This window comes from Theropithecus gelada, chromosome 4, assembly GCF_003255815.1.
Source record: "Theropithecus gelada isolate Dixy chromosome 4, Tgel_1.0, whole genome shotgun sequence".
Classification (NCBI taxonomy): domain Eukaryota; kingdom Metazoa; phylum Chordata; class Mammalia; order Primates; family Cercopithecidae; genus Theropithecus; species Theropithecus gelada.
In genome coordinates this window covers 77780164-77795751 of record NC_037671.1, presented here as the reverse complement: position 1 = coordinate 77795751, position 15588 = coordinate 77780164, and the positions used below count along the sequence as shown (strand labels likewise).

At 37.2% G+C, this 15588-nt stretch overlaps 1 protein-coding gene across 1 annotated transcript in view; it reads right to left on the bottom strand.

The window, feature by feature from the left end:
* IRAK1BP1 (interleukin 1 receptor associated kinase 1 binding protein 1) overlaps positions 1-15588 on the bottom strand; it is a 34572-nt gene that overhangs the window by 11158 nt on the left and 7826 nt on the right. The window contains exon 2 of the mRNA XM_025381904.1: positions 1679-1744. Within this exon, the coding sequence (XP_025237689.1) occupies positions 1679-1744 (66 nt within the window). The remainder of the gene's footprint in view (positions 1-1678; positions 1745-15588) is intronic.

The following is a 15588-nucleotide window of genomic DNA, read 5'->3' as shown; positions in this document are numbered from 1 at the left end:
AAGAATACTGGTATGTGTTATACATTAGGTTTTAGTGTTTGCTAAATCCATAGCCATAAAGCCACACATTGTTATTAATGCTTAGGTTAGTACATTTTGTATTTTGTGATCCCAGTACTCTGGTTTCCACTGACTGCTGGTGCTGACCTAAGGGCAATCATGTATTGGACTGTGTGATATGATATAAATTCTGGCTACCTGGAATCCCTATACAAAATATAATCAGATTATCTCTTAAGAAATCTGAATATAAAACATTAAAAAGGTACGTAAAGTAGAAGGAAGAGGAGCAGAGTTTAGCCAAACTCCCATTTAGTCATGTTTTAAAACAAGCAGCTCTAATGCTCTCTTTCTGCATCTGAAAGGTCAGTTCCTAGAACAACTCAGTGGTTTCAAACACGTTCCAGTTTTCCATGAAGCCTGGCTGTGTAGTTTCTGGGACTGTTTCCTTTTTCCCATTATTCCCTTGGTTCCTTCTTAATAAACCTACTTAACTAAGATAACTTGCTCCTATTTATATTCATTACAATCTGAAGTGCTAACAGGTGATAATTACTGGAGGAGTACTATAACATACTACCAGCTTTTAACCTCTGTAATTTGGATCAGACTGCTCTTCATACTGTTTTGAAAGGCATTTTTCAGTTCCTACTACTACAAAATAAGTTTTGCCAAGTGGATCCCTAAAATCATAACGAGTCATTTAAAAATTCCTTGACACAGTAAAATTTTAAGTGGAGAAATCACAAAATGATTACAGGAAGCATTGGGGCAACAAACAGAATACCGTGGAAGTTGCTTCTCAAGAGATAAGAACCCAGGGTTCTAATTTCTAATCTAATTCTTGTTATATGACCTTTGAGAAATCTGGGCCTAAGTGATTTGAACCTAAGGTCACCTCCTTAAAGTCAGAAAACCAATGTATTGTCTGCCTGAAGACAGAAACAGGTGATGGGGATATTTTCTATTTCAAAAGACAAAGATTCTCTCATTTGATATACAAGATTTCAATATAACCCCACCCTTTGTTTCCTGTTACAAGGAAGTGACATGGACTAGGCACATACTCCAAAATGTTTGGAATCAGAAACAGCAGTCCTGTAACCTAACCACCACTAGAACACACTATGATTTCACAAAATCCTGGCCATCAAATCTTTAAATATAAGTAAAAAGTATAGGCAGCTGTAGGAACTAAATGTTGTCATTAATTGAGTGTACTGAAAAGTTTTATTCTTTTTAATTTGTATAAAGGTTAAAGGGTTTTCATTTTTAAACAATATTTATCACAATACAGTAAAATTGCACTGCAAAACAAAGGACTGCTGAAAAGTATTTCAAATCCTTTAGGTTATGACTTTGTTTATTTGTTTTTTATCTAAAAAGAGATTTCTGTAGTGTTACCTGCACATTAGATGATAGTACTAAAATTTTATTTAGCGGCAATTAACTACTATTTCCCACTTGCTGTTTTTATTCCATTTTAAACTATTTCTCTTAAATCTCACTAAATTTATTTAAAAGCTGAAATAGATACATAACACCAACATGATTTTGAGAAAAATAATCTTCTATCAATATCATGAGAAGCATTTTTCACCATTCCAGTTCAAGAATAAAAATAAATGTCTCCACAAAATCATGCTGCTTCCAATTATTTGTTAAGATAAGTACATACCTCTGCTTCCATGTGATAAGCATTTTCCACTCTCCTAAAATCCTTTGTCACAGTGGTATTTTCTGCCTGAAACAGAAAAAGTCCAAGAGTATGATTACTAAACATTTGACGCAATTACACTAAAACATAAATTAGAAACCTACACTAATTAAAATCAGAAAAACATAAAATATGCAAAAAGAACTCTGCCTGATGTTTTAAAACTTTCCTAAAAGTGACATAAAATGAATTCAGAAATCTATAAATGTTTGCTTAAAATTTCATGTCACTCCTTTTATAATTTATATTAGCTTGTAATGAAAGTATGAAGTTAGGGTGATATATATATGAGCAATTGTTTGCACATAAAGCATACTTAATGTTGAGTGTCAGCATTTTAAAAAATATTTAATTTACAAATATTTTAATACAAAATTACCAAATATGTATCATGTGCAACTCTGGGCAAGTTACTCAATATTCAATTTTTTGAGCCTTAGTTTCCACATTTATAAAATCAGGTTAATACCATGTACATCACATAGCATCGTTTTGCAGACTTAATGAGAAGTTATATTATCAAGTAGTTGGCATAGAGAAAGCACTCACCAAAAGTTGAGACTATACCACTATGATATAAATACTTATTGAAACATCTAACCTGAGCCAGTTTGGTTTTAAAAAAGTAGTATTAATACTTACATATTCTCAGGGTAAATACAAGGCATATAATTCTGACAAAAAAGTTGAATTTCTTATTTGCTTTCCAAAAGGGTTTTTAAATTCAGTGACTAAAATCTTCAGCTACTTTCATTCTTTGGGGACAAGCAAAACTTGTATTTTATGTAATTTTTTTGTACCTTTCAAAATATATGTTAAATCAATATATGATTATGCCAAGCAATTATGTTATTTGAAGAAGACATGGTTGCATCTAAATTTTAAGATATAAACTATTTACAAGCAGTTTATGTTATCCAGAAAAATTCTTAAAAGTTTTAACCTAAGTTAAAAGCTTTTGACTCAAGTTCCAAATATCACTCTGATGTTGGTCAGTCCCATGAAAATATTAGTGCAACATTTTTATTATGAAAGTAATACCTACTCATTGTGGAAAATTTAGAATACAGGTTAAGTACAAAACAGTACAGTAGTTCTCCCTTGTCTACAGGGGATAACTTCCAAGAGATACCTGGAACTTGATACCATTTTCCAGTAATTTAGGACACTCTCTGCCCCCACCATCTTAAGCAGTTATGTCACTCATTTGTAAGAACTGGGCTCATTTGTCAAGAGAATACATTTTATCCTGGGATTGATCCTGTGATAGGTTCTTTGACGACTTTTTCCCCCAGTTTACATACATCAAGCTTCACTATTTGTGATTTACAGCTCTGCGAGGTTTGACAAATGCATAAAGTCATGTACGTACCACTCCAGTACCATAAAGAATAGTTCTTTCACCTTAAAAATCCAGCACATACCTGAAACCACAGATAGTATCCAACCTTATGTATAATATTTTTTTTCTGCTCTGATAACCTAGACAGCTACAAGTGACTAATGGGTAGGTAGCATATACAGCATGGATACACTGAACAAGGTATGATTCACATCCCCAGGTGGGACAGAGCAGGACACAGAGATTTCATCACTCTACTCAGAATGGTGTACAGTTTTAAACTTATGGATTATTTCTGGAATTTTACATTTAATATTTTCGGACCAAGACTGACTGCAAGAATTAGGGGTCTGTACTATACATATTGCTTGTAATCATTTTTTCACTTGATTAACATGAAACTTTTTGTCATTTAATATTTTATGACATGTAAACATACGTCATAAAACATGTCTCATTTTTCACTTTTCTGCAACTTCACTTGATGAACTTCTGATTGGAAAATTATGAGAAATAATTTTATGAAAGGTAACCGGAAAGCAAAGTATCTTTTATTGCTATCTTTGTTTTTAATAGTTTTTTAAATAAAAATACATGCTAATCAAAGAAAATCTAATACTAGCGAAAATAACCAAAAAGTAGTAGCATTCTCAAATCTCATTACTGTTAATATTTTAGTAAACATTTTAATAAACCATCAATGCATATAAATGTATCTAGATCTATATACAGACTTTTTCATAAATAAAATTATATTGTACATTTTGTTTTTAACTATTGATTGACAGGGTCTTGCTTTGCTGCCCAGGCTGCAGAGTAGTGGTACAAGCATGCCTCACTGTAATCTTGAATCCCTGAGCTCAAGTGATCTTCCTGCCTCAGTCTCCTGAGTAGCTAGGAGGACGCCCGAATTTTCTAAAAATTTTTTTTGTAGAGCTAGGATCTTGCTATGTTGATAGGGTGGTCTCAAATTCCTGGCCTCAAATGATCCTCCCACCTTAGCCTCTCAAAGTGCCGGGATTACAGGCATGAGCCACCACACTTGGCCTGAACTTTTTAAAATAAACTTTTAATTTTGGAATAATTTAAAATTTATGGAGAAGTTACCAAGATAGTACAGAGTTCCCATCTACCTCAGTTTCAGACTTCTCTGATGTTAATACTATAGTATATCTGTCTAAACTAAAAGCCAACATTAGCAGATTACCATTAACTAAACTCCAAACTTTATTTGGATTTCACCAGTTTTTCTATTAAATATGCTTTTTACTACTACAGGATCGAATCCATGATACTGTATTGCATTAACTCATCAAGTCTCCTTAGTCTCCTCTGGTCTCTTGACAGTTTCTCAGTCTTCCCTTGCTTTTCATGACTTTGAAAGTTTTTGTCATGTATTTTGCAGAATGTCCCTCATTTTGATGTTTTCTCATTATTAGACTAGCGTTATAAATTTTAGGAAAGAATACTGTAGAGGTGAAATGCCTTTTTAATCACAACACATGAGGCAGTACATGGTATCCACATGACACTACTCAAGATACCAATACAGGTCACTTGGGTAAAGTAGTGTTTGCCAGTTTCTTCCACTGTAAAGTTACTATTTTCCCCTTTCCATACTTTATTAATTGGAAGCATGTCACTAAGTGTAGCCGACACTCACTCAATAAATACTACTTTGTTTATTTTGTTGTTCAATTGTTCTAGCTTTGGCCATTGGCATTTCTTTCAGCTTGGCTCCTTTATCTGTTTGAAATACCCCTTTCCTTTACTTGTTGAGCACTTTCTTACTTTCTGTTACAATATACTACAGGCTTATGTAGTTTCCCTGTCCCAGTCCTAGAATAAGCCATTTCTCCAAGAAGCATAGTACCTTTTCTTTGAGATTTGTATGTAGAACCAAGATCTGAATGCTGAGACTGCTCACTGCTATTGGGGTGTCATTCCTTCCAGGCTCTCTCAGTGGACAAAGCTAGGGTATATATATACACACATAGACACACACACACACATACATACATATATATATATACACACACACACATAAAATTTTGTTTTTCCATCTATACAATATACAAAGCTAAACATGCGTTCACACTGATGTTTTAAATTCTAATCCTGAATCACAGAATTCATTTTAACCTTCCATTTTTATCTGTAACTTCCCTCTCTTAGAGTGAGAAACCTGGCTCCCACCATCCGCTATCCACTTATTTGTTTAATCTCAGTATACATGTAAAGCAGTTTCAGACTTGTTAACAAATACCCCTTTGGAAAACATATTTACCAACTAGAGCATACAGTTTTTGTATCTTTATTCTTCATCCTTATAATTTCCAGTCAAAACACCATTTTCCAGTAATTTAGGACACTCCCTGCCCCCATCACCTTAAGCAGTTATGTCACTCATTTGTTAAGAACTGGGTTCATTTGTCAAGAGAATACATTTTATCGTGGGATTGATCCTGTGATAGGCTCTTTGATGCCTTTTTCCCCCAGTTTACATACATCAAGCTTCACTATTTGTGATTTACAGCTCTGTGAGGTTTGACAAATGCATAAAGTCATGTATGTACCACTCCAGTACCATAAAGAATAGTTCTTTCGCCTTAAAAATTTCTCCGCGCATCTCTTTTAGTCAACCACTTCGCCCTCCAACAGATTGTTAACCACGAATCTGTTTTTGGTCCCCATAGTATTGCTCTTCTGCAGGAGATCATGTGAATAGAATCATAAAATTCAAAGCTTTAGGGTCTGGCTTCTTTCACTGACTAATATGCAGCTAAGATTCACTCAAATTGTTTTGTGAATCAATTCTCGTTCCTTTTTATTGCTGAATAATATTCTTTTGCTTGGATGTACCAGTTTTTAAAATCCATTCCACTGCTGAAAGACATCTTGGCTGCTTCCAGTTTTAGAAGTTATGAATAAAGCTGCCATAAACATTTGTGTACAGATTCTTCTATGTACTTGTTTTCAATTCCCTTTGGCAAATTATCCTAGAATGCTGACTTCTATGGTAAGTCTAATTTAACTTTATAAGAAACTGTAAGACTACCTTCCAAAGTGGCCATATAATTTTGCAATCTCACCAGCAATGAATGAGAATTCCTGTTGCTCTGCATCGTTCCCAGCATTTGGCATCAGTGTTACCATTCTAATAGGTACACAGTAGTATTTCATTGTGGTTTATTTTCCATTTCCCTAATGACAAGTAATGTTGAGTATCTTTTCATGTGGCTACTTGCCATCTGCATAAGTTCCTTGGTGAAGTGTCTGTTAAGATCTTTTGTGCATTTTTATTGAGCTGTTTGTTACTGCTGAATTGAGTTGTACATATGTTCTTGATAGAAGTCTTTTATCAGCTATGTAATTTACAAATGTCTTCTCCCAGTCTATAGACTGATTTTTCATTTTCTTAACAGATACAAGTCCTTTATCAGCTATGTAATTTACAAATATTTTCTCCCAGTCTGTAGATTGACTTTTCATTTTCTTAACAATGTTTTTCACAAAGTGAGTTTTTAATTGTGATAAAATACAATTTATCTTTTTTCTTTGATTCATGGACTGCGCTTTTTGGTAATATAGGATGAGCATCCTAAATGTGAAAATCCAAAATTCAAAAATCTCCAAAATTCAAAACTTTTTTTTAGCACCAACATGATGCTCAAAGAAAATGCTCCTTGGAGCATTTCGAATTTTAGATTTTTGGATTTGGGATATTCAGCCATTAAGTATATAATGCAAATATTCCAAAATAAAAATCTGAAATCTGAAACATTTCTGGTCCCAACATTTCAGATAAGGGATACTCAACCTCCGTATCTAAAAACTCATCTTCAATCCCAAGGTCACATAGATTTTCTCCTTTTCTTTTTTCTAGAAGTTTTGTGTTTTACTGTTGGGAAAGGCAATCTCATGCTATAGTCTTTTGATCTACACTCAACTGCCCAGGAATGGACCGTGGCCCTGGAACACTTGGTTACTAAGAGATAAAGTATCTTTCAGAGCTTGTGCTGGGCTTGTTTCCTGGTATGGGAATATCTTCCCCATTTCAGACTCAATATGTACTTTTTTGTTCTACTTTTTAAAGGTTGTATGTTGTATGACACCTGGCCAACCTCACACTACTGTATCTGTACCCTTTAGGAAGGGGACTGAGTCCTTCTGTTGCAGCACAAGAGATGTGCATCCTGGTCAACTGCTCCTGCATTAGCTTCTGGGAAGAAGTTGCTGGTCATGGGGGACTGACACCTACTACTGACTCTGATCTCACTCTTGTCTTTTCTCTACATAAGTAAGGTTTGTTCCATCCAGTGCTTGACTGCATTGTTTTCTTGGTGACTCTCATACTAAGATGCAGTGGGCAGAAGTGCTTGGACTTCTATCCTGATAACAGGCAACAGATGCTACATGCGCAATACTGACCAATTTTGAACAAAGTTTTGTATAAGGTGTGAGGTGACTGTGGAGGTCCATTTTTTTTTGCATATAGACATTTGACTGTTACAGCAACATTTGTTAAAAAGACTCCTTACTTTACTGAATTGCTTCCACACTCGTATTGTTTTTCTCTCTGAAAAACAATCTTAGAACCAGTAAAATACTTACTCATTTTAGTCCAGTGACTTTTATTTTCTATTTTTTAAAAAAAATTTTATTATTATACTTTAAGTTCTAGGGTACATGTGCACAATGTGCAGGTTACATATGTATACATGTGACATGTTGGTGTGCTGCATTCATTTACTCGTCATTTACATTAGGTATATCTCCTAATGCTAACCCTGCCCACTCCCCTCATCCAATGACAGGCCCTGGTGTGTGATGTTCCCCATCCTGTGTACAAGTGTTCTCATTGTTCAACTCCCACATATGAGAGGGAACATGTAGTGGCTGGTTTTCTGTCCTTGTGATAGTTTGCTCAGAATGATGCTTTCCAGTTTCATCCATGTCCCTACAAAGGACATGAACTCATCCTTTTCTATGGCTGCATAGTATTCCAGGGTGTGTATGTGCCACATTTTCTTAATCCAGTCTATCTTTGCTATTATGAACAGTGCTGCAATAAACATATGTGTGCAAGTGTCTTTATAGCAGCATGATTTATAATCCTTTGGGTATATACCCAGTAATGGGATGGCTGGGTCAAATGGTATTTCTAATTCTAGATCCTTGAGGAATCGCCACACTGTTTTCCACAATGGTTGAACTAGTTTACAGTCCCACCAACAGTGTAAAAGTGTCCCTGTTTCTCCATATCCTCTCCAGCACCTCTTGTTTCCTGACTTTTTAATGATTGCCATTCTAACTGGTGTGAGATAGTATCTCATTGTGGTTTTGATTTGCATTTCTCTAATGACTGGAGATGATGAGCATTCTTTCATGTGTCTGTTGGCCGCATAAATGTCTTCTTTTGAGAAGTGTCTGTTCATATCCTTTGCCCACTTTTTGATGGGGTTGTTTGATTTTTTTCTTGTAAATTTGTTTAACTTCTTTGTAGATTCTGGATATTAGCCCTTTGTCAGATGGGTAGATTGCTAAAATTTTCTCCCATTCTGTAGGTTGCCTATTCACTCTGATGGTAGTTTCTTTTGCTGTGCAGAAGCTTTTTAGTTTAACTAGATCCCATTTGTCAATTTTGGCTTTTGTTGCCATTGCTTTTGGTGTTTTAGTCATGAAACTATTGCCTAGGTTTTCTTCTAGGGTTTTTATGGTTTTAGGTCTAAGATTCAAGTCTTTAATCCATCTTGAATTAATTTTGAATTAATTAGTAGTATAGTTTGAAGTCAGGTAGTGTGATGCCTCCAGCTCTGTTCTTTTTGCTTAGGATTATCTTGGCAATGCGGGCTCTTTTTCGGTTCCATATGAATGTTAAAGTAGTTTTTTCTAATTCTGTGAAGAAAGTCATTGGTAGCCTGATGGAGATTGGTAGCATTGAATCTATAAATTTCCTTGGGTAGTATGGCCATTTTCACGATATTGATTCTTCCTATCCATGAGCATGGAATGTTCTTCCATTTGCTTGTGTCCTCTTTTATTTCATTGAGCAGTGGTGTGTAGTTCTGCTTGAAGAGGTCCTTCATATCCCTTCTAAGCTAGATTCCTAGGTATTTTATTCTCTTTGAAGCAATTGTGAATGGGAGCTCACTCATGATTTGGCTGTTTGTCTGTTATTGGTGTATAAGAATGCTTTCAATTCTTGCACATTGATTTTGCACCCTGAGACTTTGCTGAAGATGCTTATTGGCTTAAGGAGATTTTGAGCTGAGATGATGTGGTTTTCTAAATATATAATCATGTCATCTGCAAACAGGGACAATTTGACTTCCTCTTTTCCTAATTGAATACCCTTTATTTCTTTCTCCTGCCTGATTGCCCTGGCCAGAACTTCCAACACTATGTTGAATAGGAGTGGTGAGAGAGGGCATCCTTGTCTTGTGACAGTTTTCAAAGGGAATTTTTCTAGTTTTTGCCCATTCAGTATGATATTGGCTGTGAGTTTGTCATAAATAGCTCTTGTTATTTTGAGATGTGTCCGATCAATACCTAGTTTATTAAGAGTCTTTAGTATGAAGGGCTGTTGAATTTTGTCACAGGCCTTTTCTGCATCTATTGAGATAATTATGTGGTTTTTGTTTTGGGTTCTGTTTATATGATGGATTATGTTTATTGATTTGCATATGCTGAACCAGCCTTGCATCCCAGGGATGAAGCCAACTTGATCGTGGTGGATCAGCTTTTTGATGTGCTGCTGGATTTGGTTTGCCAGTACTTTACTGAGGGTTTTTGTATCAATGTTCATCAGGGATATTGGTCTAAAATTCTCTTATTTTGTTGTGTCTCTACCAGCCTTTGGTATCAGGATGATGTTGGCCTCATAAGATGAATTAGGGAGGATTCCCTTTTTCTACTGATTGGGAGAGTTTCAGAAGGAAAGGTACCAGCTCCTCTTTGTACCTCTGGTAGAATTAGCCTGTGAATCAGTCTGGTCCTGGACTTTTTTTAGTTGGTAGGCTATTAATTATTGTCTCAATTTCAGAGCCTGCTATTGGTCTATTCAGGGATTCAATTTCTTCTTGGGAGGGTGTACGTGTCCAGGAATTTATCCATTTCTTCTAGATTTTCCAGTTTATTTGCGTAGAGTTGTTTATCGTATTCTCTGATGGTAGTTTGTATCTCTGTGGGATCAGTTGGTGATATCCCTTTTATCATATTTTATTGTGTCTATTTGATTCTTCTCTCTTCTTTATTAGTCTTGCTAGAGGTCTATCAATTTTGTTGATCTTTCAAAAAACCAGCTCCTGGATTCATTGATTTTTTGAAGGGTTTTTTATGTCTATAGCTCCTTCAGTTCTACTCTGATCTTACTTATTTCTTGCTTTTCGGTAGCTTTTGAATGTGTTTGCTCTTGCTTCTCTAGTTCTTTTAATTGTGATGTTAGTGGTCAATTTTAGATCTTTCTTGCTTTCTCTTGTGGGCATTTAGTGCTATAAATTTCTCTCTACACATTGCTTTAAATGTGTCCCAGAGATTCTGGTATGTTGTGTCTTTGTTCTTGTTGGTTTCAAAGAACATTTTTATTTCTGCTTTCATTTCGTTATGTACCCAGTAGTTATTCAGAAGCAGGTGTTCAGTTTTCATGTAGTTGAGCAGTTTTTACTGTGTTTCTTAATCCTGAGTTCTAGTTTGATTGCACTGTGGTCTGAGAGACAGTTTGTTATAATTTCTGTTTTTACATTTGCTGAGTGCTTTACTTCCAACTATGTGGTCAATTTTGGAATAAGTGCGATGTGGTGCTGAGAAGAAAGTATATTCTGTTGATTTGGGGTGGAGAGTTCTGTAGATGTCTATTAGGTCTGCTTGGTGCAGAGCTGAGTTCAATTCCTGGATATCCTCATTAGCTTTCTATCTCATTGATCTGCCTAATGTTGACAGTGGGGTGTTAAAGTCTCCCACTATTATTGTATGGGAGTCAAAGTCTCTTTGTAGGTCTCTAAGGACTTGCTTTATGAATCTGGGTGCTCCTGTAATGGGTGCATATATATTCAGGATAGTTAGCTCTTCTTGTTGAACTGATCCCTTTACCATTATGTAATGGTCTTCTTTGTCTCTTTTGATCTTTGTTGGTTTAAATCTCTTTATCACAGACTAGGATTGCAACCCCTGCTTTTTTTTGTTTTCCATTTGCTTGGTAGGTCTTCCTCCATCCCTTTATTATGAGCTTATGTGTGTCTCTGCGTGTGAGACGGGTCTCCTGAATACAGCACAGTGATAGGTATTGACTGTTTATCCAATTTGCCAGTCTGTGTCTTTTAATTGGAGCATCTAGCCCATTTACATTTATGGTTAATATTGTTATGTGTGAATTTGATCCTGTCATTATGATGTTAGCTGGTTATTTTGCTCATTAGTTGATGCAGTTTCTTCCTAGCATCGATGGTCTTTACCATTTGGCATGTTTTTGCAGTGGCTGGTACTGGTTGTTCCTTTCCATGTTTAGTGCTTCCTTCAGGAGCTCTTGTAAGACAGGCCTGGTGATGACAAGTCTCTCAGCATTTGCTTGTCTCTGAAGGATTTTATTTCTCCTTCACTTAGGAAGCTTAGTTTGACTGGATATGAAATTCTGGGTTGAAAATTCTTTTCTTTTATAATGTCAAATATTGGCCCCCGCTCTCTTCTGCCTTGCAGAGTTTCTTCCGAGAGATCTGCTGTTAGTCTGATGGGCTTCCCTTTGTGGGTAACCCGACCTTTCTCTTTGGTTGCCCTTAACATTTTTTCCTTCATTTCAACTTTGGTGAATCTGACAATTATGTGTCTTGGAGTTGCTCTTCTCAAGGAGTATCTTTGTGGCATTCTCTGTATTTCCTGAATTTGAATGTTAGCCTGCCTTGCTAGGTTGGGGAAGTTCTCCTGGATAATATCCTGCAGAGTGTTTTCCAACTTGGTTCCATTCTCCCCGTCACCTTCAGGTACACCAATCAGACATAGATTTGGTCTTTTCGCATAGTCCCATGTTTCTTAGAGGCTCTGTTCATTTCTTTTTACTCTTTTTTCTCTAAACTTCTCTTCTCATTTCATTTCATTCATTTGATCTTCAATCACTGATACCCTTTCTTCCAGTTGATCAAATCGGCTACTGAAGCTTGTGCATGCGTCATGTAGTTCTCGTGCCATGGTTTTCAGCTCTGTCAGGTCATTCAAGGATTTCTCTACACTGTTTATTCTAGTTAGCCATTCGTCTAATCTCTTTTCAAGGTTTTTAGCTTCTTTGTGATGGGTTCGAACATCCTCCTTTAGCTCAGAGAAGTTTGGTATTACCGATTGTCTGAAGACTTCTTGTCTCAAATTGTTAAAGTCATTCTCTGTCTAGCTTTGTTCCGTTGCTGGCGAGGAGCTGCATTCCTTTGGAGGAGAAGAGGTGCTCTGATTTTTAGAATTTTCAGTTTTTCTGCTCTGGTTTCTCCCCATCTTTGTGGTTTTATCTACCTTTGGTCTTTGATGATGGTGATGTACAGATGGGGTTTTGGTGTGGATGTCCTTTCTGTATGTTAATTTTCCTTCTAACAGTCAGAACCCTCAGCTGCAGGTCTGTTGGAGTTTGCTGGAGGTCTACTCTAGACCTGTATGCCTGGGTATCACCAGCGGAGGCTGCAGAACAGCAAATATTGCAGAACAGCAAATGTTGCTGCCTGATATTTCCTCTTGAAGCTTCGTCTCAGAGGGGCACCTGGCCATATAAGGTGTCAGTCAGCCCCTACTGGGAGATGCCTCCCAGTTATGCTAATCAGGGGTCAGGGACCCACTTGAGGAGGCAGTCTGTCAGTTCTCAGATCTCAAACTCTGTGCTGAGGGAAGTTTCTTCCCTTAGCACTCTCTTCAAAGCTGTCAGACAGGGATGTTTAAGTCTGTAGAAGTTTCTGCTGCCTTTCAGCTATGCCCTGCCCCCAGAGGTGAAGTCTATAGATGCAGGCAGGTCCCCATGAGGTGCGGTGGGCTCCACTCAGTTTGAGCTTCCCAGCTGCTTTGTTTACCTACTCAAATCTCAGCAATGGTGGACGCTCCTCACCCAGGCTTACTGCTGCCTTGCAGTTCGATCTCAGACTGCTGTGCTAGCAGTGAGCAAGGCTCCATGGGCATGGGACCGTCTGAGCCAGGTGCAGGATATAATCTCCTGGTGTGCCGTTTGCTAAAACCGTTGGAAAAGCACAGTATTAGGGTGGGAATGACCCGATTTTCCAGATGCTGTCTGTCCTGGCTTCCCTTCACTAGGAAAGGGAATTCCTTGACCCATTGCGCTTCCCGGGTGAGGTGATGCCTCACCCTGCTTCAGGTCATGCTCCCTGGTCTGCACCCACTGTCTGACAAGCTCCAGTGAGATGAACCTGGTACCTCACTTGGAATGCAGACATCACCAGTCTTCTGCGTCGCTCATGCTGGGAGCTGTAGACTCAAGCTGTTCCTATTCGGCCATCTTGGAACCTATCCCAGCCCAGTGATTTTTAAAGGGAAGTATGTGCAGTCTGAAAGCAACCCATATAAGAAGATAGTTATCTTGCTTCCCAATATAGTAAAATATTTGATAAATTTTGAAATTCTAAATAATATTACAGGGAATGGAGAAATAAAAATTGCCTGTTAACAATCAGACTGAGGTGGTCTAAGCATAACATAAACAGCGTTTCCAAGAGGACATAGAATCTAAGGAAAGTTTTTAACAGAGCCAAAGTTTCTAACAGAAACTAACAGACCTGTAACCACAAAAAATAATTAAAATTCTTTTTCTGCTTGATTGCTGTGCCTTTGGTAAAGGCACACCTAGCCTAACTTTAATCCTCTGGGTTTCCTATGAAAAAAATCAATAAAATAGTCAGTTACCAATCTGTCCCTGCCTGCTTCACTGATCCTTCCCTTGCACTGCTCGGCATACGGCCAAAACCTGTAAGAGGCTCCTCCTGAACACCTGTTTCTGAAACACTCCTAAGGTCCTTTCGGATGCATTCTTCTTTGTTGCATCATGCTAAGTAAACTTAACTTTGTTTCACTATAGACATATTTCTGATAGTCTGGTTGGTGGTTCCCACACAGAGCATGAGATTTTTTGTTTATCGATAGGGCAGTGGTTCTCCACCAGATGACTTTGCCCTAGGGGACATTGCCAATGCCTGGAGACATTTTTTGTTGTCACAGTTGGGGAAGAAGAGTACACTACTAAGTGGATACACAAGATGATCAAGTGTCCCTGTGAAACTCAAACTGAGGAGGTTCCTGAGACATGGGCCTGCCAGTCTAAAAAGTTGAACAGTTTCAGGTAAAGGAGGACATGGTAGTCACTCCATGGGTGGAGGCCAGGAATGCTCCTAAATATCCTATAATGCACAGGACAGCTCCCAACAAGAAAGAATTATCAAATCCATAATGTTAATACTGCCAAGATTGAGAAAGCCTGCTATAAGGGGCACAAAACTGAAAATTATTGAAATATATCAGCCTAGTCTGCTAAGTTATCTTGATTAAGCTACTGTTTATTTCTAAATACAAAAGGCAGAGTTTTAAGACAAAATGGTCAAGATAGGAATAACTACTTAAGTAATATGGGTGTATTAGTCCATTTTCACACTGTTATAAAGATACTACCTAAGACTGGGTAATTTATAAACAAATGAGGTTTGACTCACAGTTCCACATGGCTGGGGAGGCCTCAGGAAACTTACAATCATGGCAGAAGGCAAAGGGGAAGCAAGGCACGTCTTACATGTTGGCAGGAGAGAGAGAGAGAGTGATAAAGTGTCACACTTTAAATCATCAGCTCTCATGAGAAGTCCCTCACTCTTACAAGGACAGCATGGAGGAAACTGCCCCCATAGTTCAATTACCTCCCATCAGATTCCTCCCTCAACACATAGGGATTACAATTCTAGATGAAATTTGGGTGGGGATACAGAGCCAAACTATATCAATAGGGAAGCACAAATCATGATGATAACAATCTCAATAGCCATAAAAATTATTTTCATAGGAATCAAAAAGAGTAAACAAGAAGAAAACCCTAAAACTTCAAAAAGTCTTTTAAAGTCTTTTGGTAAAACATCCCATCTATTCAATATATATTTTTTTAATTTTATTTATTTATTTTAGATTCAGGAAGTACATGTGCATGTTTGTTACACGTGTACATTGAGTGATGCTGAGGTGTGGGGTACAACTGATCCCGTTGCCCAAGTAGGGAACATAGTACCTGGTTACTTTTTTAACCACTTCTGTGCTCCTTCCCCACTTTTGGAGTTCCCAGTGTTTATTGTTCTTATCTTTGTGTCCATGTGTACCCAATGTTTACTTCTCACTTATAAGTAAGAACATGTGGTTTTCTATTTCTGCACTAGGGTAGGATAATGGCTTCAAGCCTTATCCATATTGCTGCAAAGTACATGAGTTTTTTCCTTTTTATGGCTACATAGTATTCCACTGTGTATAAGTATCACATTTTCTTTAATCCATTGTTGATGGGCACCTGGGTTGATTCCAT